Below are 27273 nucleotides of genomic sequence, written 5' to 3'. Positions count from 1 at the left end.
AGCTAGAAATTAAGGGTGGGGTGCACCTCCCTCATACATAGGTATGAGTTCCCTATAAACTGCCTCAGCTGCCCCTCTCTAGTGCTTTGGGGCATCTCCCAGGGCTCCCCACCCCTTCGCCATACTTTCTCTGTCCCCTCCAGTTCTCATTTACTCTTATGGCTTCTGAGTCTTCCTTTCCTGCTCAGTTTCATTGGTGGGCAGTATGCCTGGTGCTAGGGACTGAACTGTGCCCCACCCCCACCTCCATTCATATGTTAAAGCCCTAACCCCCAATGGACTGGCATTTGGAGAGGATGTCTTTGGGAGATAATTAGATCACGAGGGGGAGATTCTTCCCTTATTCACTAACTCTCATCAGTGCTAATCCCAGTAACATCTTTGAATCCATCCCTTCCTTTCTAGCTCCGGCCTGGGCCCCGGTTAAGCCCATATCATCCATTGCCTTGGTGTTTACCGCAGTCTGGCTGTTTTTCTTGCCTCCAGTCTTGTCCCTTCAAAACCACTCTTTACATTGCTGTCCCCAGCCATCCATTTACAATCTGAAATTTGTCTCCCTTGTTAAAAACCTGTCTGTGATTCTCAGTGCCTACAGGATAAATCCAGGTCCTTTAACAAATGCACAAGGCCCTTCCGGATCTGACCCTCCTCGATCACGACTCCGACTTCCAGCAGTTCCTGCCAGAGTCCACCCCGTTGCCCGGCCTGTTCAGTCTGCCCGTGCTTCCCTTCCTCCTTACAGCTGTGGAGAACTGTTCATCTTTCAAAACCCACCTGGTTTGTCATCTTCTCTAAGAGCTTTCCCACAACCTCCCACAGGGGATGAATCCCTGGATTTCTGATGCCTGAATTTGGGCCAACATCTGCAGAAATACTTCATTGTTCTCTTCCTAGTACAGCATGATGTCAGCAACCATGTTAATTCACCTCTTCATCCTCAGGGCCTAGCACATGCGAGTTATTCTCAAAATTCATTGAATGAATAATCGGAGACTGGCAGACATATTTCATCAGGGCCAATGTACAACCAGTTTAGCGGAGAGAGCCTGGGGCTTGTGACTAAACCCCTGCTGAGAGTCATCAAGTCACCTACCTGGTGCCCAGCACGGGGCCTGGGTTTCTACCAGGGCACAGCTGGATAGACAGAGCCCACCTTGCTAAGGGCTTTCCTAGAGAGCTGCGAATGCAAGGCAGAAGACCCAGACATAGAGCAGTGGGGTAGGACTTGGAGGAGAAGTGGAGTTCAGAGTCAAGGCCACGGAGAAACAGCAGAGAGGCTGGCACAGGCTCCCTGGCTCAGTCCCAGGCAGGCGGAGGGGGAAGACTCATTCATCTAGGGCCAGCCCAGGAGTGAGACTGCGGAGTTGGCTGGCGGCTGCCCAGGCCCAAGGCTGGGAGGGAGGGGATTTCCTCAGGCTCCCGCCCCCCAGGGCAGGGTGGCTGGGAACCTGCAGGGCAAATTTAGTTCGAGGAGGGGCCGAGGATCACCCAGAAAAAGAGCAAGAACTTCAGGGCAGCAGAGGCACCTCCTTGGCCCGGGACGGAACACGGAAAGCAGCCAGCCCTGCCTGGGACGCCTCCGGGAAGGAGGTAAGCTGCGGAAGCTGGGAGCGGGTGGAGGGAGTCCCTGCGTGTGGCCAAGGGGGCTGAGGGCAGGAAGTGTGAGAGTGGGGGCAGTGAGAAGGAGGCAGAACGTACCTTGTTCCCTTGGCAACCTCCCTTCCGGAGTAGCCTTTCGGAATGGCCCCTTGGGATTTTGCAACTTTCTTTTCAAAGTTGGCAATGTGTTTGACCAGGAGTCAGGAGGCTGTTTCTAGGCTTCTTCCCGAGGGGCACGGTGGGGGTACCACGTAATGCTATTCCCTTTCTGTGCGCTGATCAATCATCCGCCTTCTCTCTCCCTTCATCACATTCCCCCCATAACATCCCACCCTCCCTCCTGCCTCCCAGCTTTCCCCCCGCTGCAACTGAGCCAGTTCCTAGCCCTCCTGTGTTGCCTGCACTGTGCCCCTGCTCTGGGCGCTGCAGACCACAGCGAGGGGACACAGTCTCTGGCTTCTTCCTCCAAGGCGCCTCCCTCAGGGTTACTTGTTTCCTCCTTCCTAGCATGGGGTATCTGAGGGATTTCAGTTGTCCATATTTTTTATTATTCGTTTGTTTATTCATCATTGTTTGAATATGTATCTTGGATTCTCTGGGGCAGAAAAACACACACAATTTCTGCTCTTGCGGGGAATAAGAAAATGGAAATTTATTTCACAAACATTTAATGTTTATAAGTTGGTAGGCAGTGTGGCACTGAGGAAAATTCTTTTGGAATCATAAAGACACTTGGTTTCATGTCCCACTTCTGTTCTCTTCCCAAGCCTCAGTTTCCTCATTTGTAAAATGTAATGAAGATGACAGGAGATAATGCAGGTGAAGCACTGACCCTGGTGCCAGGCATGTCTTGAAGCCTCAATAAACTTGGGTGCTCTTCCCTTCTTCTTTGGGCCCTTTCCTGCCACATCCCCCTCTGTAGGCTGGTAAAGATGTGTAAGACAACCTTGGGCCTGGAAAGCACTGGAAAGTAAACACAGAACTGGAAAGGGAAAACAGGGAGGTCAACAAGGGGTGGAGGTTGGGCTCAGTGGGGAGGGTGTCTCCAGCGGGTCTGAGGTGAGAATGCTGGACCAGGGATGGGACCTGGGGCGGCAGGGGGTGTTTTCCCCAGCAGGCTCTCCTGCTGTGTTTCTGAATCTGTGCACTCACACTGAGCAAGTAATGAGAACTACCTGTTCCTAAACCCACTCTGCTTTTAAATGCATTAACTCATGTAATCATAACTCTGTTATGATACCATTAAAATGAAAGTGCAAACAGGCTAAAGGATTTGCCTAAGGTCACATGGCTAGTAAGTTTCCCTGTATCAGAAAGAACAAAAGGACATCATCTTTCCCAGCTTCCCAGACACCAGCTTCTCCTGCCTATACATCCCCTGCTCTGGGCTGCCCCATCCAGGTGGGGAGGAGCACACTACTTCCCTGATTCATTAACTCATTCATTCATTCACACATCATTCATTCTATCAAGTGCACTTTTGGTCCCAAGAGGGCAGGGACAGTGTCTGTTGGTTCAGTTGTACAACCAGCAACTTGTATTGCTGAATATTTTTGATGAATTCTCGAAACAGAAATTTTTGATGAATCCTTGAGTAAATGAGTCTAGCAAACTTTTTTTTTTTTTTTTTTTAAGAGGGAGAGAAACATCTATGTGTGGTTGCCTCTCACGCATCCCTTACTAGGAACCTGGCCTGCAACCCAGGCATGTGCCCTGACTGGGAATCAAACTGGCAACCCTTTGGTTCACAGGCCCGCGCTCAATCCACTGAGCTACACCAGCCAGGGCACATTTTTTAAAAATTGTATTTTATTGATGATGCTAATACAGTTGTCCCAATTTTCCCCCTTTCCCCCCCTCCACCTAGCTCACCCCCTACTCCCTCAGGCAGTCCCCATAAGTTGTCTATGTCCATGGGTCATGCATGCACGTTCTTTGGCTACTCTATTTCCTATGCTATACTTTACATGCCCATGACTATTCTGTAACTACCAACTTGTACTTCTTAATCCCTTCACCTTTTTCGCCTATCCCCCTGACCCCTCTCCCCTCTGGCAACCATCAAAACCTTGTCTGTATCTATGATTCTGTTTCTGTTCTGCTTGGTTGTTTTTTAATTTTAGATTCAATTGTTGATAGATACATATTTATTGCCATTTTATTGTTCATATTTTTGATCTTCTTCTTCTTCAAGAAGATCCTTTAACATTTCTTATTATACTGGATTGGTGGTGATGAACTCCTTTAGGTTTTTCTTGTCTGAGAAGCTCCTATCTGTACTTTGGCTCTAAATGATAGCTATCCAGACAGTAATGGTTGTAGGTCCTTGCTTTGAAATATTCAAAAGTGATGACTTTGAATATTTCTTGCCAATCCCTTCTAGCCTGCAAAGTTTCTTTTGAGAAATCAGCTGACAATTTTGTGGGAACTCCCTTGTAGGTAACTGCTTTTCTCTTGCCGCTTTTAAGATACTTTCTTTGCCCTGGCTGGTGTGGCTCAGTGGATTGAGTGCCAGCCTACGAACCAAGAGATTGCTGGTTTGATTCCCAGTCAGGGCACACACCTGGGTTGTAGGCCAGGTCCCCAGTTGGGGACATGGGAGAGGCAACCAATTGATGTATCTCTTGCACATTGATGTTTCCCCCTCCTTTTCCCCCTCTCTAAAATGTAAATAAATACATCTTAAAAAATTGTTTCTTTTTCTTCAAGCTTCGGCATTTGAATTATGATGTGTCTTGGTGTGGGCCTCTTTGGGTTCTTCTTGTTTGGGACTCCCTGTGCTTCTTGGACTTCCTTCACCACGTTTGTCTATTTCCTAGTTTGTCTATTTCCAAGTTTGTTTAGGAAGTATGTCTGTTTCCTTCATCAAGTTAAGGAATTTTTCTGCCATTATTTTTTCAAATGAGTTTCCAATTTCTTGCTCTTTCTCTTCTCCTTCTGGTACTCCCCTGATGTGGATGTTCGTATGCTTGAAGTTGTCCCAGAGGTTCCTTATGCTATCCTCATGTGTTCGGATTTTTTACTTCTCGCTGATCTGATTGGTTGTTTTTTGCTTCCGTATATTCCAAATCACTGATTTGATTTTTGACTTCATCCACTCTACTGTTGTTTCCCTGTAAATTGGTCTTTATTATAATTAGTGTATCCCTCATTTCTGACTGGATCTTTTTTATGCTACTGAGGTTCTCACTGAGTTCCTTGCACAGCCTTATAACCAGTGTTTTGAATTCGGCATCTAGTAGCTTGCTTGTCTTCATTTTGTTCAGTTCTTTTTCTGGACTTTTGTTCTCTTCTTTCATTTGGGCCATGTTTCTTTGCCTCCTCGTTTTGGCAGCCTCCCTGTGTTTGTAACTATGTATTAGGTAGAGCTGCTATGTCTCCCAGGCTTGATAAGAGTGGCCTAATGCAGTAGGTGTCCTGTAGGGTCCAGTGGCACAGCCTCCCCTATTACCCAAGCTGGGTACTCAAGGTGCACCCACTGTGTGGGCTGTGTACACTCTCCTGTTGTAGTTGATCCTTGATTGCTGTTGGCACTTCCTAGGTCTGCCACTGCCTGTGTTCTGTCTGGGGTCACACAGCATAAGCTACAGAGCGATCTGCAGATGGCTGCTGCTTGTGCTGGCTTAGAGGTGCCCAGGTGAGGCCAAGCTGTGAACCAAGGCCAGCTGCTGTTGATGCTGGCCTGGGGCAACTTAGCAAGAGGTATGGGGCTTGCTGAAGCCAGATGCTATTTGTTTGAGAGAATTAGGAAATCTGAAGCACGACCAAGACAAGCCATTCGGATGGAAAAGCCACTGGAAACAGCTTGGGTAGGCCTGGAAGTTGGGTGGGACAGGGCCTCAGGGAATCACAAGGGTGGGACAAACAATGTAAGCCAGGTTGATGGAGTCTCAGGTGCCCGCCTGCTGACTCTGGCTCTGCAGTGGAAGGGCTCAGAAAAGGAACAGTAGCCTCTGCTAGCACTTCTGTTTGGGAGAAAGCTGCCCTCCAGCTCTCGCCCTGATGCTGAATAATTCATTTACCCCCTGTATATATCTCTGATGCCTTTCAATCTGTTGCCCCCATGCTGGAGCTCAGAGGGAGTGAGTCCGAGTAGGTCTGTGTATGGGCCCTTTAAGAGGAACTGCTAGGAGTCCAGCAGTTTCTGTCTTTCACAGCCTCAATCCCCACTGGTTTTTACAGCTAGACTGTGGGGCCTGTTGTGAGGCTGGAACCCCTTGCTCCTGAGATATCCCTCCCAGTTTTTATCCACCACACATGGGTGTGGGACCCGCCCATTCTGTGTCTGTGCTCCTCCTGCCAGTTTTGATATGGTTTCTTCTTTAATTCTGTAATTGTTTCTGAATGATGGTTGTTTTATAACTTAGTTGTCATTTTGATGTGGTTTTGTGAAGAGGGGAGCAGTGTTTATACCGCCATCTTCACAGGAAGTCTCCAGGATACATTTATTGATGCATTTCATGGGCTCTACAATAAGGAGTTGAAGATGAATGAAACAGAAGTCCTGTTCTCAGGGTACCTACTCACAGCCTTGCAGAGGAGATGGTGATAATATAAAGAAGGCCATAGTACCCTAGACAGGAACAGAGGTTGTTGAAGGCACTAAGAGGTGCATTTAATTCTACCGTCTCTGCTTTGTTCTCCACTGCGGCACACACTTAGTAGATGCTTAGTACAGCTTTGGGAGGAGGGGTTTAGGACAATCTTTGAAGGGCGTGTTAAGACTTCACCAGGAAACACATTGGGGAGGAAAACTATTCTAGCAGAGGGAGACTCTTATGAAAAGGCCCAGCAGAGGGAGGGAGCTGGAATTGCTGGGGGCTCAGCATGGCTGAGTGTGGGGTATGTGCACGGAGGAATGGCAAGAAATGAGAATAAAGAAAATAGGCAGGGCTCAGGTCTTGGGGCCCTTGTGTGTCTTGTTAAGGAACCTAGATGTTACACCAAGGGCACTGGGTAACTTATTGGAGGGACTTAGCAAAGGGAGGACACCATCTGATTTGTATTTTAGAAGTGTGGCTGATGCCTGAGGGTTGAGGAGATGACACCATGATCTCCAGGCCTGATGGGGTTCCTACTTGTCTGAGGAAATGAATCTTTCTTTTTAGGACTCTAGGTTCATGAAGGGTGCCCTGACTTGTTCCGTGTCTGTCCTGATCTGTGAGTTCTTTGCCTTCAGCTGTACACTGGGTTACAGCTAATGTAGCTGAAATTTAAAAATATATTATAAAAGTACTGAAATGTATGAATGATTTACATTTGTATAATCTGGAACAAATTCAGGATATACTGCTTGCTAATTTGCAATCCTTTGTGCTTCCTGGTTTGTTTTTTTTTTTTGGTTGTCAAATGATCTTTAACTGAAATATTTTCCTTTGTAGTTCTTAACTAGCTGAACATTCCACGGCACCACTGCTGATGCCATCCATGATGTCACGAGTGTGGCAGCTGTCGACACTGCAGCCCACAGACTGGGCAGTTCCAGGAAAACTTTGATGGTTCCAGAGAGTTCTTTAGCTAAAGACTGGTGCTGGATCTGTAGGGCAGTGTTGACAATCTCATCAAAAGTGGTGTTTCCACTGTACTTAATGTTGTTTTGCTCCTTTCTGTCTCCTGGTGGTTCTTTGATGCCTTCGGTGATCAGGGCAGAGGCAGAAGGCACTGCCTCAGTCTGGGCCTGTCTGTTCTGAATGGTCAGTTTCACTGTGATCCTCAGACCCTTCCAATCACCTGTTGCTTTGGCGATGTCATCACCAACTTTTTTTGAGACAGACCCAGGGGTCTGACCTTGGGGGCCAGGGCAGATGTAGCACTGACTTCCCCACCAGCACATCTCAAGTATACGACTTTTATCTTGGAGGCAACTGTTGTCAGATGAACCTGAATTTGGACTGACCAAGCAAAGAAAGTTTCACTTAAGCCTCCTCTGAGCCCAAAGCGAAAAGCCAAAAGCTGTGATTTCTTATATAAAAGAGAAAGAGATGGAGTTGTGGATGGGACACCAGGCATTTATAGAGCTCTGAACGTGTCCAGGGAGTTTGTGCCAAATGTGGCAGTGGCCCTGGAACAGGGGGGGACGTGGACCTGGGTAGCTTCAAGGGAATCAGTTTCCAGATCCTCAGATTCCTTAGGTACTCTTTCCTGAAAATACTCTGCTTGTCTTGATTCTTTTAAATTCTCCTTTTCAACTCTGCTTTCATTGTTTCCTTTCTCTGGCTTTACTAGGTCCTTCCTGAATCTTTTTATGGTGAGTTACTTGGGAATACAACAACCAAAAGGATAATTGGAGAATGCTTTGTTCCAGAGAGATTAAGCAGAGAGAGAGATTAGATAAAGTAAACTGAAGAGGTGGTGCCTTAGTACAGACTCTTACAGTATTTATTTAAAAAAAAAAAAACCTGCCCTGACTGGTGTGACTCAGTGGGATGGGCGTTGGTCCCACAAACTGAAAGGTCATTGGTTCGATTCCCTGTCGGGGCACATGCCTGAATTGCTGGCCAGGTCCCCTGTTGGGCGTGTGTGAGAGGCAACTGATCAATGTTTCTCTCACACATCAATGGTTCCTTCCCCCTCTTTTTCCCTCTCCTCTCCTCTCTCTAAAAAATAAATAAAATCTTTAAAAAAAAATACTTGTTTAATGTTAGTTACGTGCCAGACATTGTTCTAAGGGCTTTACAGATTAATAAACTCATTTGATATGCATACCAGATCTATAAAGTAGATACTTATTATTCTTCTTTTACAGATGAGGTTCCCAAGGCACCCAGAGGTTTAATAAGTTCCCCAAGGTCATAGAGCTATTAAGTGGCGATCAGGGTTTGAACTCTTGTCCCTTTCCTCTAGAATGTGTGCTCTGAACATTATGCTACTCCACTCTAAACACAAATGCTTTAGCTTTTTATGTGTTGTAAAATTATAATTGGGATCTGAGCCAGTTGTCATGGGGATGCAAATGAGCTCATTTATAGAATTTTTTTAAAATGAAGGTGGATTTTCTTACAGGCAGACCATTATTCTGGTTTGGTTGACGGTTTGACAGTGAGGACTGGCTTTGACAGTTGGTTTGTATGGTAGACAAGTTCCATAAACTGAACAAGCTAGATCTGTAGCTCCGAGGTTTGGATGAAAATACAGGGTCCGGCGGAAGTGAGGCCTGCGTGAGTGTGGTTGATTGGGTAGTGATACGGGTGTAATCATTATAGTTTTACTTTGAACATTTCACCTAAAATGTCACATGGCGTGCTTGAGTGAGACAGTGTTATGTTACAGAATTACATGCTTATGATTTTGTAATAAAAGAGGGGCGTTATTTGTGCTGGACCCTGTATATCTAAATCATGTCTCTAATAAAAACTGTGCCAGAAAAATGCTACCTTGGAACCTATTTTTACTCATGAAAAATAATTTTCTAAAAGATTTTTATCTATCTATCTATTCATTCACTCATTCATTTATTGGGGAGGGCAGGGAGAAAAACAATGATGTAAGAGACAAACATTGATCGGTTGCCTGTCGCACACGCCCCAACCAGGAACCAGGCCTGCAACTCAGGCACGTATCCTGACCAGGAATCGAACTGGCAACCTTTTGCTTTGCAGGACATGCCCAACCAACTGAGCCATGCTGGCCAGGGCATGAAAAATAATTTTAGTTATTATTTTAAAACGTGTGAGAGGGTCATAGCTTTTTCAAAATTCTTATGGGGACTCGAGAGCAAAAACCGTGAAGACTTCTGGTGTGTGGCACACATAAACACGTGCATCATGGTGGGGACACGGATTCTGATCAGGTGAGGTGAGTGCCTGGTTAGGTAAGCAGGGGCAGAACTGCAGCAAGAATCAAGGTTTTCTGACTACTGTAATTTCCGTGCTCTCTTCTTCCATACTTCCTTCTTCTTCATTCTTCATTCACTTGCTGATTTATTAGGGAAGACTTCCTAGGGAAGTGAAGGAGTTAGCCTTATATGAATGTGTTGGGATGTGTGTGAGGGATGGAGAAACGGTTAGGTAGAGGGAACAGCAAATGCAAAGACCCTGAGGCAGGAGAGAGCTCGGTGTGTTCCTGGGACTGAAAGGAGGCCCTGTGGTTGCAGCACAGAGAAGTTGGGGGAGAGTGGTAGAATTCCACAAAGCAGGCAGGAGCTAGGTCATGTAGGATATAATCTGCCATAGTAAGGATCTGCATCTATCTCGAAGACAGTGGGAAACCATTGAAGGGGTTTAAGCAGAGAGTTGATATATTCTGATGAGGGTTGTGTTTTTGTTTTGTTTTGGAGGGGAGCAGGAGTGCAAGCACAGATGGAGACCAACTGGACTCTATTTCATGGAGGGCTATGAAGATGAACAATGTAATCAGAAAGGCAGAATGGTATGGGGTGTCCTCTCTTGTAGTTCTAATGAGGTGTGTTGGTAGCTACTGCTGAATAACAAATCACCCCAAAATGTAGTGGCTTACTTTGTCATGATTCTATGGGTCTGGAATTGGGGCATAGTTCAGCTGAGCAGTTCTTCTGCTCCACATGGTGTCAGCTGGGGACAATCACTTGGCTGGACAGATGGTTCCCAAATTACAATGGTTTAACTTACGATTTTTTTGACTTTGCAATGGTGAGAGAGTGATGTACATTCAGTAGAAACTGTACCTTGAATTTTAATTTTTTCCCTAGGCTAGACTATGCAGTCTGATTCTCTCTTGTGATACTGGGCAGTGGCAGCGAGATGATTTTGCCCAAATGTAGACGAATGTAAGTGTTCTGAGGACATCTATGATGTTTGGTAGGTTAGGTTTATTAAATGCACTTTCCACTGATGGTAGCTTCAATTTATAACGGATTTATCAGGGTGGAACCCTATCATAAGTCAAGGAGCATCCGTACTCATTTGGTGGATGGGCTGGGCTGGAAGGTCCAGGATGGCTTCACTCATAGGCTGGCACACCGGTGCTCTTCCACATGGCCTCTCTGCATGCAGTAACTTGGGCTTCCTCACAGCATGGTGGCCTCAGGGTTGTCAAACTTTCTTCTTCTTCTTCTTCTTTTTTTTTTTTTTTTAAGTTTTTATTTATTTAGCCCTGGCTGGTGTGGCTAAGTGGATTGAGTGCTGGCCTGTGAACCAAAGGGTCGCTGGTTCGATTCCCAGTCAGAGCATGTGCTTGGGTTACAGGCCAGGCCCCCACTTGGGGGGGCTTGTGAGAGGCAACCACACATTGATGTTTCTCTCCCTCTCTTCCTCCTCTCCCCTATCTCTAAAAATAAATAAATAAATAATCTTAAAAAAGAAGATTTTATTTATTTATGTTTGAGAGGAGGGAAGGGAGGGAGAAAGAAAGAGAAAGAGAAAAACATCGATTGGTTGCCTCTTGTATGCACCCCGACGGGGAATTGAACCTGCAACCCAGTATGTGCCCTGGCCAGAAATCGAACTGGCAACCTTTCAGTGTGTAGGACGACGTCCAATCAACTGAGCCACCCAGACAGGGCAGGGTAGTCAACCTTTTTTACATGGTGCCAGGCTTCACAGAGCAAGCATTCCAAGAGGACCAAAAGTGAGGGCCGCAGATCTCTTAAGACCTGACCTTGAGGGGTACCCAGCACTACTTCTGCCACGGAGTATCGGTCAAAACCAGTCACAGGCTGGCCCAGAAACAAGGAGAGGAGGAGCAAACCCCACCTCTCTGTGGAAGGAATGGAAAATCACATGCTCCATCTTTAATCTACCACTCAAGGCTTCTGGGAACTGAGAAACCATAACCACCCTGATGATGCTGACCCACTTTTAAATTTAAAATCACAGTGTACTGTGTTGGAACAGTTTATAGGTCTTTCTTCCCCACTGCATAGGGAGGGCCTGGGGAACAGGAGGTTTTCTTTTGTTTGTTTTTTCTTTGTGTTTCTAGAGCCTGTCGTATATGAGGCATTCAGGGTATGCTTGTCCAAGGAACGCACACATCACTGGTCATCAGACTGTGGTGTGCATAAGAACCCCCTTGGGAGTTGTTGAACAAGCATGTAGATTCCTGAGCAAGACCCTAGCTTAGACCCTCTCAATCCAAATCTCTGGGACAGGAGCTTTGAGTCTTGGTTGCCAATTAAAACCACCAGAGCCCTGGCCCCAGCTTCAGAGGCTCTGATTCCATTGCTCTGGGCCGAGCTCAGGCAACAATACTTTTTACAGTTTCCTCAGACAATTCTGATGCATGGCCAGGGCTAAGGACCACTGCCTTAGGACTGGAACCAGTTGTCTTCACCTGATGTCTCACGATTCTGATGTAGGTGGTCAGTGATAGGGTGACCGACTGTCCTCAGTTTGCCCAAGTCCCACACCCCAAGAAATCCCTAGCCCCGTGCAAACCAGCACAGTTGGTCACTATTTAAGAAACACTGTGGATGAAGCAGTGAAAGTCTTTTTGAAAAATACCTGTACATACAATATGTAATAAAAGCAGTGATTCTGCCTCCTTACTTAAGAGACCGATACAGTGTCATAATGCTATCAAGGAAAGTTAACCTCTTGAATTAAGGAGATGGCTCAGGGCCAGGGTTTCCCTTCAGCCCCATGCTCTGGTGCGCTAGGTCTGTTGAACTAGTTAAATAGTGTGTCCACCTTTGGGAATTCTTCCAGACGCTTTCCCTCAGTGTACACGAGGCGGCTTTGAAAGACTGACCCCCATCAATATGTGCGATGAGTTGAGGATATTGCAAGATATGGGGTGAAATTCTGTGTCTCTCCACAAGTGTGTATTATTACTACTATCTTTCATGTTCTAATAGGGTACAAAAATATATGTAATATCTTATATAGCTCTGTGCAGAGACACTCTGGTATAGTGGGGAGCCCAGAGTCTGGCTCAGGAAAATGGGTTGGTGCCGCAGCTTTGCTGTGACTTGGCATGTAATCATGGGTGCCTTTTTTTGCCTTAGTTGTTCCTCTGTAAAATGGGAATAATAATGATGTCTTCTTCACAGGGCAACTGGGAGGAGCCATTAAAATAGGATAAGTAGAAGTGGTTCTGTAGACCGGGAAGGGGAGGCATCATGATTTTCTTGGAATGAGAAAGACACAAAGACATGACCAAGGCCCTGGTCCCCCAACCCTGAACCATGACACAGTTGTGGGATTCCAAGGAAGATGCTTTTAACATGTAGTGGGCACGCAGAGACCTTAGGAAGCAGAGTGTCCCTACCTGGGTTGCCCTCACAATTGAGAGCAAGAGTGCTTTGCTTCAGGAAGAAGGAAAACTTCTGGAAAAAAGGGCATTTTTTTGTTTTTAAATCATTTGCCTATTTATTCCAAGTGTATCTTCAGAGACATAGCAAAAAGAAACAACCACAGCCACAAACCCATAATATTGAAAAGCTGGCTCTCGATTTCTGTAGCTAAAAAAGCACTCTTTCAGGTCATAACCACAGAGATTGCCCTAGGCCTCTGGAACTGGGCATAATGATGGTTCGCAGTGTGACGAAGGACACTGTTAATCTTTGTGGCCCAGTAGCCCAATCTGTGGCCTCTCCAATTACTCAGGTTGCCTAGCAACATCACCAAAAGCCTCCTCACCAGGCCCAGCTGGGCAGCAATTGGGTACACCCAGCACAGCCTGCTGGCCAGCCACATCAAGGCTGCACACAGCCTCGGCAGGGGCCTGCCTGGTACCAGTGAATGGGTGGGGCCAGCAGTTTAAAAAAACAATTCAGATATTTAGAACCTATTTGTTTGAATGCAGCTAGGAAAGAAACACAAGCAAATGATCCAAACTCTCTTCTGCCAAAGAGGAGTTGTCTAAAGTGGTGGCCTCTCCTGGGTGAGTTGAAGAAGGGCAGGTGAGCCTCGCTTAGCCCTCTGGCTTCTCAGACAGGCAAACCCTTTCCTTTCCTGGATGCCTGTCTCCATGCCGACTCCCTGTGGCAGCAATGGGAGTGGTGGGGATTCCCAGCCCCATCCTCAGGGCTAGCGACCTGCCAGTTCTTTGGCAGCCCCCATGTGGGAACTCCCAGGGTCTAGTCTGGCTCTGTTTGGGGAGCTGGAGGATAAAGAGGGAGATTAGGGTAGAGGGAAGGAAGGGGTAGAAATAATCGAAATAGAGATGTACACTTCTGTGACACTAGGTGTGTTGAAGCCACAGGGCAGAGGAACACGTGGGGTCTCGGAGTCAGACACCCTGGGCTCCTCCCCCAACCCTCCCCTCACTGGTTGTATGACCTTGATCAAGTTTTCTGGAAGCCTGAGCTTTATTATCCAAAAAATAGAGGTGTTGTTATCCTACTGTACAAGGTGGTTGTGAAAATTAACGAAGAGAATGCCCATAAAGTGTTTAGTATGGAGCCCGGCTCACAGCGCTCACTAATGTGACATCTCTTACTTCGTTTGATCCTTATAATAATTCTGTAGGGTACCGAGGGGACAGAGGAGCTCTGTCTCACAGCCGAGGAGACGGAGGCCCAGCGAAATTAAGTGTGGATGCTGGGAGAAGAACTCAGGTCTTTGCAGTGCCAAGCCTGAGGAACAGAGCTCCTCACAGAAAGGCCACAAGCCCTTCTGCAGCGTGGTGGCTCCACAGGTCTCTCGCAGCCCGGGATGGCAGAATAATAATGTGGTGGGGATTGGGGGCGGTGTGCAAAGGAAAAGGGAGATACGAGGTGCTTTTTAATACACAGTGATATAAGACTCTTCGTTAATTCGGTATGGATAAAATTCCTCTTCCCCCTCCCTCCCTCCCTCCCTCTTCCTTCTTTTATACCTTCTTACCTTTCCTCCTGCCTCCCTTCCTCCTTACCTTCTTCTTTCCTTCCTTCTTCCTTTCCAGTATTCTTTTCAATAAACTATTTATTTTAGAATAATTTTAGATTTACTGAAAACTTGCAGGGAGTTTCTGTTTACTTTTTATTCAGATACAAGTATTTTCTGAACATCTCCTACATGCCAGGAACTTCTTGGGCGTGAGGAATACAGCAATAAAACTGTCTCTGCCTTCCATTAGAAGACCAGAGTACGTGCGATGGAATGGCCCTTGGAGAGCCTGAGCTCGTGGTTCTCAAAGGTGCTGCTGCCTCCACTTCGCTGGTGTACCTGCCAGAGACCTACTGAATCTGTTAAATTAGTTTCTTCAGGATGGGCCCAGGATCCGTACGAAAAACAAGTGCCGGAGGGGATTCTCAGGCACAGCCGGGTTGGGGAACTACTGGTCGGTTCACTGTGCCTATGAGCGCACTGTCACTCAGAGTTGGGAAGGGACTTGCTCCGGGTCACACACAGCTGGGAAGTGGCAGAGTCCAGGCCAGAAAACAGGTCTGTGGTTGTGCTTTCCTTACACTATGTCTCCCAAACACAGAATAACAAACAAGTTTAATTTGCAGCAGGATAGAGTTGAGAAGAGGTTCTCGGCTAGTCAGGTGTATTAATTAGGCTCTTGGCTGCAAGGGACATAAACTGATTCTGGCTGATTATACCAGTAAAATGAGTTTTATTGGAAGCACATTGGGTTGTAAAAGAAAAACTATTTCTCTATTCCCACTCACACTTCTGACACCAAATGTGTGAGTTTTACATACCAAGCCATTCTGACACTAACCCAGAGGTTAAGGGCTCAGTCCTGTGAGACTTCTCCCCGCTTCAGAGGCCAATTGCAAGTCTGGGCTCCCAGTACTTCTGACCGACTGGCTATAAATTGGGGTTTCTATTACCTGCCCCTTAGGTTCAATAATTTGGTCACAGAACAGCTCATAGAATGCAGGAGAGGGCTTTACTTACTATTACCAGTTCACTGTATACAAAGTGTACAACTCAGGTGCAGCTGAATGGAAGAGGTGCATAGAGCAAGGTGTGTGAGGCGGGATGTGGAGCTTCCACACTCTCCCTGGGTGCGTCAACCTCCCAGCACCTTGCTGTGTTCAACAACCTGGAAGCTCTCCGAACCCCTTTGTCTTGGGTTTCTATGGAGATTCCATTACACAGGCGTGATTGATTACGTTCTTGACCGTTGGTGGTTAAACTCAGTCTTTAGCCCCTTTCCCTTCCCCAGAGGTGGGGGCTGAAAGTTCCAACTCTCTGATCACATGATTGCTTCCTCTGGCAACCAGCCCCCATCCTCCAAGAGTTACTTCATTAGCATAAACTCAGATATGGTTGAGAGAAGCTTATTATAAATAACAAAAGATGCTCCTCTCCCCTCTATCACTCTGGAAATTCCAAATGGGGATGAAGACCAAATACATGTTTCTCAGTATATCATCATTTCACAGATAGGTTATAAAATCACTAGAAGACTGAAGAAACAAGGTTTGGGAAACAAGCAGAAACAAAGGGAGACCAGGAACTATATACAAATTACACCACAGAGCCAGGTAGGCAAAGACAGCCTTGTCGCGGCTGTATGCTCGTTGCTGCAGCCTTTGTCAAAGGTACAGCTGGCACTGGACACCAGATATTGCTGCCACTGCTTTATAGTCCACTGCTGTAAAGAATTTTCCCCAGCCCCTGCTCTGGCCTGAAGTTTCCTAAGCAAATGCAGCTGATGGGTCAAGCCTACATCATGTACCTTAGTCTTAGCTGCTAAGGACTGGAAAAAGTGAGTATTTTTGGCTTGGGCTTCTGTAGTAGGAAGTGGTCCCTGCTGCCTGCCAAGATTCATCAGATGAGGAATTCTCCAAGAAAACCGACTAATGTTCACTACATAAGTGTTATTAAAAGAATACACTGGAAGTCCTCCACATTTGCAGATTCATCACTTACAGTTTTGTATTTCATTAGCTACCCTCAATGGCCTGTTGTAAATGAATGAATTGAAAAATGGTTATGCCTGGCCCTGGTTGGTATGGCTCAGTGGACTGAGCGCCAGCCTGTGAAAACCAAAGGGTCACAGGTTTGATTCCTAGTCAGGGCACACACCTGGGTTGCAAGCCAGGTCCCCAGTAGGGGGTGTGCGAGAGGCAACCACACATTGATGTTTCTCTCCCTCTCTTTCTCCCTCCCATCCCCCCTCTCTAAAAATAAATTAACTGAAAAAAAAAGAAACATAGTTACGCCTGTTGCCAGTCACTTACTGTAATGGTGAGCCAGGCCTACTGTTTCACCTTGACCTCTCATGTGACTTTACTATTTATTCTCTACTAGTGATACCGCCTTTATGCAACATGCACAGAGTGACTAAAACCTTTGTTTCTTGTTGGAGGAGTAGAAGAGACTCAGAAAAATAGATCGCTTGATAGTGCAGTGATAAAAATGAAAACAAAGTGAAGAGGCCTGAGAAAGTGACTTTTTTTTTTCTTTTTGCCACAAAGAGAAGTTTTAGATACATTGGCACGGAATGTCAAGTTCGATGGTGTGTAGGCCCTCTGACATCCAGAGATCCACCATGTGTGTCTCACAGATACAAGGACAAATGCTTTGGGAAGTGATTTTAGTAAGTTTTTCAGCCAGTACAGAAACTACTCTTTGAGAGATTAAATTTTATGAAAGATGAAAAGAAGTACCACTAACAAACCAAGTTTTCTTTTTTCTTTTCTTTTTTGGGAACTCGGGTGCAGAACTGAACATGGTTAATACCCCTCACACAGCAGATTTTATAAATAACTTGACTTTGGCAGTTATAGAATCATTAAGGGTCTGAAATGAAATCACCGGACACTCTCTGGCTCTAATTTACAGCATGAGTTTGGGGGCCACTGTGTGGTATATAGTGAATGAGGACACCTGCAGGCTCTGTGGAACAATCCCTTGCTGATACCGAGGGCCCCCTGTGTGGAGTTCCTTATGGAAACTGATAGTTCTACAGATTTTTTTTTAAAGGCAGACAACAACAGTGTGGTGATAGCCAGATGGAAAGGGGGTGGGGACAGGTGGGGTTGGGCACAGGGGCAAAGGGGGTGGAAATGGGGATGGAAAGAGACTTTGCTTGGGGCGGTGAGTGTCCAGTGCAGTGTGCAGATGATGTTTTATTGAGTTACACACTTGAAACCTGTATGGTTTGGCAAACCAATGTCACCCCAATAAATTCAAATAAAAAATAAAAAAAGGCAGGCAACTATTCTGGGTAAATGAGCACAGCTCTGCCTTTTCCAATCCTTGGCCAGCACACCTACTCCATGATTCATAATACGAGCGATGCTGCTACCAGATAAGGTCAGGAATTAGGGAAGTTCTTTCCCCTTCTCCCCTTTTGAAGGGTACTTGCTGGCTGTGAAAGGAAGGTCTTTGGTTCTTGGGGTGCAGGGGGAACATCTCCACTTTTGACCAGAAGGCTCTGAGTCTTTTATACTTCTCTGTTGACATAAGAAATGTCCAAACCTGTGGAAAACTTTTATAAGTTTATTTGAACCAAACTGATGACAATTTCTGGGAAGCAAAATCTCAGTAAGTTGAGAAAAATGCTCTGGAGAGGGGCAATTTTGCAGCTGATTTTATGCGTTAGAGTTAAAGGAGGAGATGTAAGGAGGGTTACATGAAATTCATTGGTGGTAGATTAAGCGGGTGGGAGAAAGTAAAGTGGGGAAATCTCTGGGGTTAACACCTGTCTGTCTACCAACATCCAAAATGGTACATTTAAGAGGCGTGTATTTTTCTCTGAATTAGTAATCTAAGATACTCATTAAGGGCAGGAGACATTTACCGCGCTTGTTTCCAGCCTCCTTCCTCTGAATGTTTACAGCATAGTGAGTGCTGCTGCCAAAGAGAATAGAAACAGGACCTGCATTTGGCCAAAACAAACAAATCCTGGGCTTTTACATTGGTGGGTACAGGAAAGTTAATACCATTTAGAGCACAGAGAGATGGCATGTGGGGAACGAGATAAAAACGAGAGGTTCTGTGGTCTGGTTCTCTGGTGGGGTGGGTGTACTCTGAGGGGTCTGGGAAAGGGGATTACTCTGACATTTTAAAGGTATGCTATTCTAGAAACAAAAGGACAATAGACTCACTGAAGGTAAAGACTGACCTTTGTCATGGAAGCTACAGGTCTAGGACGTGACTACTTTCATGACCTGGTTTAGTGAGGAATTTTTATGTTCAGACCATCTTATGTGGTTACTTTTGGTCTCTGAGTTTATAAGGCCAACATGCGGACCTTCTCTGAGCTCGCCAGGCTTAGTGTGTGGCTCCTTTTTCGTCCACACTAACAATCTACCCCAGTTGTTCCCTACCAGTAGGATGAGAACGTTTTGATATGTGTGTGTGATTTTACATTTTTAAATTTTATTTTTGTTTTTAATTTTTTATTTTTTCACCTACAGTTGACATTATTAATTTGTATATAACATAGTGGTTGGATATTTATATAATTTACAGTGTTCTTGCCAGGTATGGGTGTAATTTCAACTAAGAGTTGGCTGCCTTTTGCTGGAGAGAAAAGGTAAAGCATGACATCAGGCCAACATTAAAGAAAGTTCAAGAAGCCTGCATGACCTTTGTTTAGTGAGCGAGGAAGCACAGTCAGTGCAGTAAATAGTTCCACTCAATGAGTAACACCGCGATGAGAGTGGCCAAGTAAACAATTTGATACCCCTGGATGCCTTTGCAACTATGTGAGTCCATAATGTGTTGTAATCATGGCTGACTCGTTTTGAGACTCCTATGCAATTGGACTTCTAAAAATTCTGCTAATCAAAAGTGTTCTTCCAGATATTCTAGCCTGACTTTGACCTACGAGGCTACGCCCATGCAGGGACGAAATGAATGACATGACCTTAGGTTGGACTTGCTTTGTGAGACCCTAGGTGGGAGGACCTTGGACCCAGGGGCAGAGTGCTGGTGAGTAGATTTCAGCACAGTGTAAGGAAGAACTACCTAAGATTTAGAACGGTCAGAAAATGCAGCGGCCCTGAATGTACATTCAGGTTCTTTGTAATTTTTCACCACCGTAAACGGTGCCACACAGAATATCTTTAAGAGACAGCTTGGTGCACTTGCTCAAATTCATTTGTAGGGTGTATTTCTGGGTGTAGGATGGATCTGCTTTTCATAATTCACAGATCCTGCCCCTTCCCTTCCCCAAAGGCTGCATCAATTTACACCCCATAACACACCCATTTCCACACCCATTGCCACACAGCCTCCTATGGGTCAGCATGGCTCAGCCCTTCTCATTGCTGCCACACTGATTATCAAGTTTCCAAGGTGGTGAACTGTGCTCAGAAATTCAGGTGGGGAGCAGAAGGTAAATGGGAGTGGGGAGGATGGGGCATGTGAGGGACTGGAAGCCGCACCTGTGAACATCCAGCACCAGATGTTGGAGATAAGGTGAAGCAGGGAGAGGCTCCTGATCTCAGGGAGCAGGGCACACAGACAGGTATGGGAAGCCGGGATGTGATAGTGATTGACTGAGAAGACGGGTGACAACAAAATGCCACAGTCACTACAGGTGTGTTCATCTGTTGCTGGAGCCTAAATGAGCTAGGACTACACATCAGATCCCTGTACTGCAGATGCCAAGGAAGAAGGCAGACACGCTGTGAGTCTCGGTGGAACCAGATGGGTCAGGTATCTTTGCAGCCCAGGAAACATATTTCACTAAAACACCTCAAATGGTGGGCTTGAAGTTGTTGAATTTCTGGAAAATTTGAAATCTGCAGAAAAGAGAAAATTGTGGTGGGGGAGGGGGAATGTAATCCCCATTTTTCTAGCTCCTTTTATAGATGTAAGGTTACATTGTTAATAATGTGGAATTTTATTTCCTCATAACGTGATCATGTGTGGTGCTTAAATTTACAATAGAGCTTATTAATACAATGTGAGTCATCCCTAATTGAACTTATTTTTTAAAATGCTTTAACATTTGTGGTTAAAACTGCTGATACTTGCCCTGATCAGTGTGGCTCAGTTGGTTGGGCATCTGCCTGCAAAGCAAAAGGCTACTGGTTCAGTTCCCAGTCAGGGCACAAGCCTGGGTTGCAGGTTCCATCCCTGGTCAGGGTGCGTGCAAGAGGCAACCGATTGATGTTTCTCTCTCACACTGGTGTTTCTCACCCTCTGTCCCATGTTTCCCTTCTCTTTAAAAATAAATAAATAATATCTTTAAAAATAAATAAAACTGCTAATCTTAAATCCATACTGTGTCTTGCCAATTAGGAGAAGTGACAAAAAACTAGAAACGATCATCAATATCCAAGGAAAATTAATGAAACAGTTGGATCTGCGGACTTACTGCCTGACCCTGCAAGGCTGGGTGAGTGGAAGGGTTGAAGATGTGGGGAGGGAAGAAGCCTTTTCTGTTTTGTCCCAAAAAAGTTGCTGGGGAAAATGAAAACAAAAGGGGAATTCTCTTCTTCCCTAATTCACTGAGTAGAACCTATCGTAAGGGGAACCTTGCCTAATGTAATACATTCGACTAGATTTCTAGTCATCCATCCACACTCCCACCCATTCATTCATAGCCAATAATAAATAACAATTATGGAGTGTTCACTACACGTCAAATGCTATTATTCTAGTGTTTTATGTGCATTACCTCAAAAATCTTCCCAATGATGCTATGCGGTGTTATTATTATCTGCACTTTAACAGGGAACCTGAGGCTTTCCCCATGAGTTAAACATAGAATGACCGTATGACCCAGCAATTCCACTCCTAGTTGTATGCCCAAAGAGTTGAAAATAGATGCTCAAAAAAAACCCTGTACAGGGATGTTCAGAGCAGCTCTGTTCACAGTATAGTTTAAAATGGTCAAAATGGTAAATTTTATGTTATGTGTATTTAACCACAATTTTAGAAAATGTAATTTGAGACCTGGCGTAATAGCTGATATGGTTAGAGTGTAGTCCTCCTACATGAAGGTTGCAGGTTTGATCCCCGGGCAGGGCGCACACAGGAATCAACCAAGGAATGCATGAATAAGTGGGACAATAAGTCAATGTTTCTTTCTCTCTACCTCTCTCCCTTCCTCTCTCTCTAAAAAAATAGTTAATTTTTTTTGCAAAGGTGTAATTTGAAGCTCAGAGAATTTCGATTAGTTACAGTCAGTGTGTAGTAGAGCTGTGTTTTAATCTCAGTCATTTGGCTCCACTGCCCATGCTTTAAAAACAATTGCAGTTGAAACTACTTTGGGGACGTTTAGGAAGTTTAGATACACCAGACTGAGCTGCAAATATCAGTAATGTCAGATACTATTTACTAAGTACAGACTTGTGAGAAACACTATGTTATCTAGTCTCCATAACGACTTTGAAAATTTGTATTGCTGTTTCGTTTTCATGTGTGGTAAAATATATGTAACATGAAATTTGCCATTCTAACCATTTTTAAATACCCAGTTCAGAGACATTAACTACATTTACATTGTGCAGCCACCACCGTCATGCATCTCCGGAACTTTTCCGTCTTCCCGAACTGACACTCTGTGCCCATCAAACAGTGACTCCCCGCTCCCTGCTCTCCCAGGCCCTGGCAACCACCAGTCCACGGCCCGTGGTACCAGGCCCAGGGCTGTTGGCTGGGGCTGCAAAGGAAAATGAGACCTGCCGTTCCCAGGTCTGGCTGGCATGGAAGCCTGTGTTCCTGTCCTCTCGTGACCTTGCCGCCATGCCCGTCTTCATCCAGTGAGAGAAGCCCAGTTGCAGGACAAGAGCGTTGTTGTGATGTGTACCTGCGGCTGGGGAGTGGGGGAGGGCAGTCAGTGAATGGCATGTGGTTGAGATGAAAGGTGGGGGTGAAGGGATTTCAGCAGAGACATCTGCTGGCAAGGTCGAAGACGCAGAGAACTGGGAACGTACTGCTTGCCTTCTCTTTATTTTCAGATTGTTTTGAGGAGTATGGAAGATTGTGCATGGGGATGTGCTTTGAAGTGCCAAGGGCGCTCTGCATACACACACCCTTAGGACTGACTCCCACATCGCTGCTGAACATGACAGCAGTTTCAGGGGGGATCCGGGGGACGAGATGGTTAGTGGGCACAAGCCCATCCTTCAGGACATTGGGCTACAAAGGGGAAGGGAAACATAGTATAGTAGTTGGGACTTCGGGGTCAAGGAGAGGTCTCATAGGTATGGCTTCATTAGGTTTTTAAAATTAGAATAGTAATACATACTTAAAAAAATAGGCACAGAAATGGATTGTCTGTGCAAGTAATACAGCTTAAGTTTCATACCTCTCACATGGGCTCCTTCTAATTTACAAATGTACCTACATTTGTAAATTTTTTTTTAATTTTGCAACTTTAATTTTATATAATTTTTTCCTAACCCTCCCCCCCCCCCATCATTTAAGCTTTAGGCTCCTCCAAATCTGGGCCCACTCCTGCACAGGGGGCAAAAAATCTAGGGAATCCCACCATGCAGATACAATCATGGTTAATTCTCCAGATTGCTTCCTGGGTGTGTGTTAGTACGTTACTTCTTACAGAAATTAGATCATTACTATGTACTAGTTTGCAACACGATTTCTTTCTTTTAGTATATTTGAGCCTTGCCTTACTCCTTGCTTTATGTTGACCATGAAACACTTGATTGAGTGACTGACCTCATTTAACCAGGGGTGAAAAGTAACAGACCCAAACCCAAAGAAGGCCAAACGATGGCACCACGGCACAGGGAGAGGAGAGGGTGCAGACAAAGCCCCTGTTACAGCTGTGCTGCCCAGTATCCTAGCCTCTGCTTGGTGTCACCGACACAGTTGTAATGATACAATCATTTGTGTTCTTTTCATTGACCTCTGTTCCCTCCATTACATTGTAAACATTTTGGGATAGGGATGGTGGCCTGAAACATAGTAGGTTTTCAATAGATATTTGTTGAATAATTGTCTGAATGATTAAATGTTAAGGATTAAGTTCAAGGGAATACTGGATGTAGAAATTAGGAGACACTCAGCTAAGGGTTTCGGGTGTCAGAGAGTTGTTGGGAAGATGTGTTTTAGCAAGGGTGTTGATGTTGCATCTGAAGAACCGGTAAGGAATGGCCTTGTTAACTCAAGTGTGCTACAGAATGGGCGGTTGTGGTAACTTAGAAAGGACACGTTAATTTAGAAATAGGAGATGTAAATTTGAATCTTATCAAAGTTATGCTATTTTGGGGAAGTGGGTGGATGGGAAACTCAGTCTTTTATCTGTAAATGGGGCAACAACCTCCTGGAGTTGTGGGAATCTAATGAGTCAATAGCTGTGACAGTCCTCAACATAGCTCCTGGTACACAGTAGGTGCTCAACAAGTGACTTTTGATTCTGAATCAGAAACCTGGCTGGTGTGGCTCAGTGGATTGAGTGCTGACCTGTGAACCAAAGGGTCTTCGGTTCAATCCCAAGTCTAGGGCACAGGCCTGGGTTGTGGGCCAGGTCCCCAGTAGGGGGCGCACAAGAGGCAACCACAAATTGATGTTTCTCTCCCTTTCTCCTCTTCTTTGCTCTAAAAATGAATAAATTTAATCTTTAAAAAAAAAAGAAAAGAAACCAGGAAGTAGAGCAAGATGAACCTAAGAGGGGAGAGGGGATTGCTCAGGTAAGCTAAGACAAAACTAAGTTCAGTGATGTATTGTGCATGGTTTGGGCTCTGAGACATGTTACGTTCAGGGCAAAGCTAGTGGTTGACTCGTAAGTCCGTGGCAGAGGGGAAGGACAGGGTGTATAAGTAGTGAAAGGCTCCAGTCCACCCCTTGGGTGGTGGCAGTAGATGAAACCCGAAGTGACCGCCGAGAGCACTCTCCCTCATTTGGGGAGACCCTGGGACTTTGTCACAATTACACACTGGTGACGAGGGCGTGGGTATTATGAGTACTGGGGCACCGAGGCGCCAGGTCCTCACTTGCCTTCTGCTGACATACAGGAAACACTTTGGAAACCAAGGTCATGCCGGAGAAGCCAGGAAAGGACCAGGAAGACTGCAGGGTCGTGTTTCCCCCTGACACTCATGTCCCTTTCCCGTGCAGGACAATGGCTGCTACTCACGGTTTGGAGATGAAGGTCGAGAATGTGGATAGAGACATGGAAGAAGCTCTGGAGGAAGAGGAGAAAATGAGAGAGGATGGGGAAGGTGAAGATCCTTTCAGGAATAAAAAGGTCCACAAGATTGTCTCAAAATGGATGCTTCCTGAAAATGCCCGAAGAACGTACTTGGAGAGAGCCACCTGCCTCCCACCGCCCGTGTTCATCATCTCCATCAGCCTTGCTGAGGTAACCGTGCTGGGTGGCGAGCACTAGTGCAAGAACCACTGGGGAATCGCAAACACGCTGCAGGTTTGCATCAGATCTAGATCAGGGACTGGAAAGCGTGAAGAGAGCTGGGTGGTGGCAAGTACAGCACACTCGGGACTCCCCCTCACCCTCTCCAGAGCTCTCCCCCCAGGTTTTGCCTATGTTCCCAGTCACTTTCAGCCAAGGCTTGTGCATTGTTTTTCTTATTTTTATTTTAAAGATTTTATTTATTTACTTTTAGAGAGAGGGGAAGGGAGGGAGAAAGAGAGGGAGAGAAACATCAATGTGTGGTTGCTTCTCACATGCCCCATGCTGGGGACCTGGCTCACAACCCAGGCATGTGCCTTGACTGGGAATTGAACCAACGACCCTTCGGTTCACAGGCCGGCACTCAATCCCCTGAGCCACACAAGCCAGGGCAGGTTGAGCATTATTTCTGAAACAAGTCCCCTTCCTGGCAGTGACTACAATTCCAGTGGCTTCATTTCATTTTAGCTGGTGGGGACTTTAGAAACCAAATATCATGGGATTGCAAATTCACTTGGTCTTATGAACCAACTTCAATTGGCTAGTAAGAGTTCTAAGAGTTACAAGAGTCGTTGCCTCCAAATTTCAGCAGGGAAAAAATGGGGTCCTCTAATGATGTATATAGTGGGCAGTACATACTGTGTTTTCAGACTCCCGTCTAGTCAGCCCTCTTGTTTTCCAGAAAAGAATGCAAGGCCCAGAGCTGTGGAATGCCTTGTCTCTGGTACACGACCGCAGTGACTGGGCCAGGACAGGGCTTCTGAACCTCATCAAACCTAGCTTTTTCTCCCTCACCTTGAAAACTCATACAGGAATTGGCAGAGGACTTCAGAGGCATAAGGAAATCGCTAACGTAATCCTCTTAATTCTTACTGATGCCTCATCTTCCTTACTAGGGACTATATTCGTCAGGGTTCTTTAGAGAAACACAAGCAATAGGATATGTACGCATAAACATACATATTCTCTCTCTCTCTTTATCAATCAATCGTCTATGTACACACACATATGTTGAGAGAGAGAGAGGGATATTAATTTATTTTAAGGAATTGGCTCATGTGATTGTGGGAGCTTGGCAAGTTCAGACTACAGGGTAGGCTAGCAGACTGGAGACCTAGGGCATGAGGGTTGCCGTTGGAGTCCAAAGGCTGCCTGCTGGCAGAATTCCCTGTCCCCCAGCAGAGGCTAGTCTTTGCTGTATGAAGGCCCACAACTGACTGTGTGAGACCCACTCATGTTGTAGAGGGTGATCTGCTTTACTCAAAGTCTACTGATTTAAACATTAATCGCATCAAAAATACCTTCACAGAAACATCTAGAATGATGATATGTGGGTGCTGTGGTCTAGCCAAGCTGACACATACAATGAACTATCACAGGGATGTAGCCTCATGTGGCTTAAAGGTAAAGCTAACGTGTCAAGATTACATTGCTGGGAGAAGCTTGTGTTGAGGCTGTTTGGTTGGAGGGACATAGGTCTAAATTTCTCGAGGAGTCTTATTGTGAGACAACCTGCGACTAGAGAGCTGTCAGAATCCTTCTTTCTGCTTTTCTTCAGCCCCTCACCTCTTGTTATCCTTCCAGTCTATAGACTGGCTGCCTGGCTGTGGTCCAGTCCGGGGTGTGTGTGTGTGTGTGTGTGTGTGTGTGTGGTGGGGAAGGGAATCGGGTCACGTGGTACAAAACATGACCACCTACACAGTGAGTTCTATGGACAAGGTGGTTTTCCACAGGAGGATCATGGGGCAGGTGCTGAGCTATCTGCCTGTCACAGAAAGATCAACTTTTTTTTTTAATGAAAAATTACTTGCAATAAACTTTTTATTTTGGAATAATTTAAGCTTTGTAGAAAAGTTGCGAAAATAGTACAGAGAGTTCCTGTGTACCCATCACCCAGTCTCTCCCATCATTACCATCTTATATTTCTATAGTACGCTTGTTAAAACTAAGAAGCTCACATCGGTATATCACTGTTAGGTAAACTGCAGATTTTGTTTGGACTTTAGTAATTTTTCCATTAATCTCTTTATGTCCCTCCCGTACCCTGGAACCCAGGTGTCACATTTCATTTCGTTGTCATGGCTCCTGTCTCTCTGCTCTGTGACAGTTTCTCAGTCTCTGTGTTTTGTGACTTTGATGGCCTGAGGAGTACTGGTCAGGCATCCTGTACAATATCCCCCAACTGAGGTTTATCTGACATTTTTCTCATGATTAGACTGGAGGTATGGGTTTGGGGGAACAACACTGTAGAGGTGACATGACCTTCTCATCACATCCCATCATGTCATCAGGGAGCAGGGGACAGCTACATGACATCCCTGGTGACATTAGCCTTCATCACTTGTTTGAGGTCGTGTTTGCTGTTTCTTCCACTGTAAACTTAAAGTTACTATTTTTCCCTTTCCCTACCCTGTTCTTTGGAAGCCAGCACTTCACACTAAGTTGTAAATGAAAGACCAAATGGTGGGCGTAGGAAGATGAGGGCAATGGGCATCTGAGAGGGAGAAGGGGTTCAGAGGGAGTCTCCTCTACAGTTTGGTCTAG

General features: G+C 45.6%; 1 protein-coding gene and 1 pseudogene across 2 annotated transcripts in view; one reads left to right on the top strand and one right to left on the bottom strand.

Annotated features, from left to right (window-relative positions):
• The first annotated feature begins 1324 nt into the window (after window positions 1-1324).
• The window catches only part of RHBDL2 (rhomboid like 2), a 51562-nt gene continuing 25613 nt past the window's right edge, over window positions 1325-27273 (top strand). Inside the window, exons 1-2 of one of the 2 annotated variants that reach the window (XM_024554859.4) lie at window positions 1325-1590; window positions 24438-24681. In XM_024554859.4, coding sequence (XP_024410627.2) covers window positions 24442-24681 — 240 coding nt within the window. In that variant the 5' untranslated portion in view covers window positions 1325-1590; window positions 24438-24441. The remainder of the gene's footprint in view (window positions 1591-24437; window positions 24682-27273) is intronic. The other variant, XM_045190856.3, reaches the window with a different exon arrangement.
• On the bottom strand, window positions 6984-7608 carry LOC112299163 (large ribosomal subunit protein uL11-like; annotated as a pseudogene).

The sequence above is a fragment of the Desmodus rotundus genome, chromosome 3 (assembly GCF_022682495.2).
Source record: "Desmodus rotundus isolate HL8 chromosome 3, HLdesRot8A.1, whole genome shotgun sequence".
Taxonomy (NCBI): Eukaryota; Metazoa; Chordata; class Mammalia; order Chiroptera; family Phyllostomidae; genus Desmodus; species Desmodus rotundus.
This window is presented reverse-complemented; position numbering and strand designations above follow the sequence as displayed.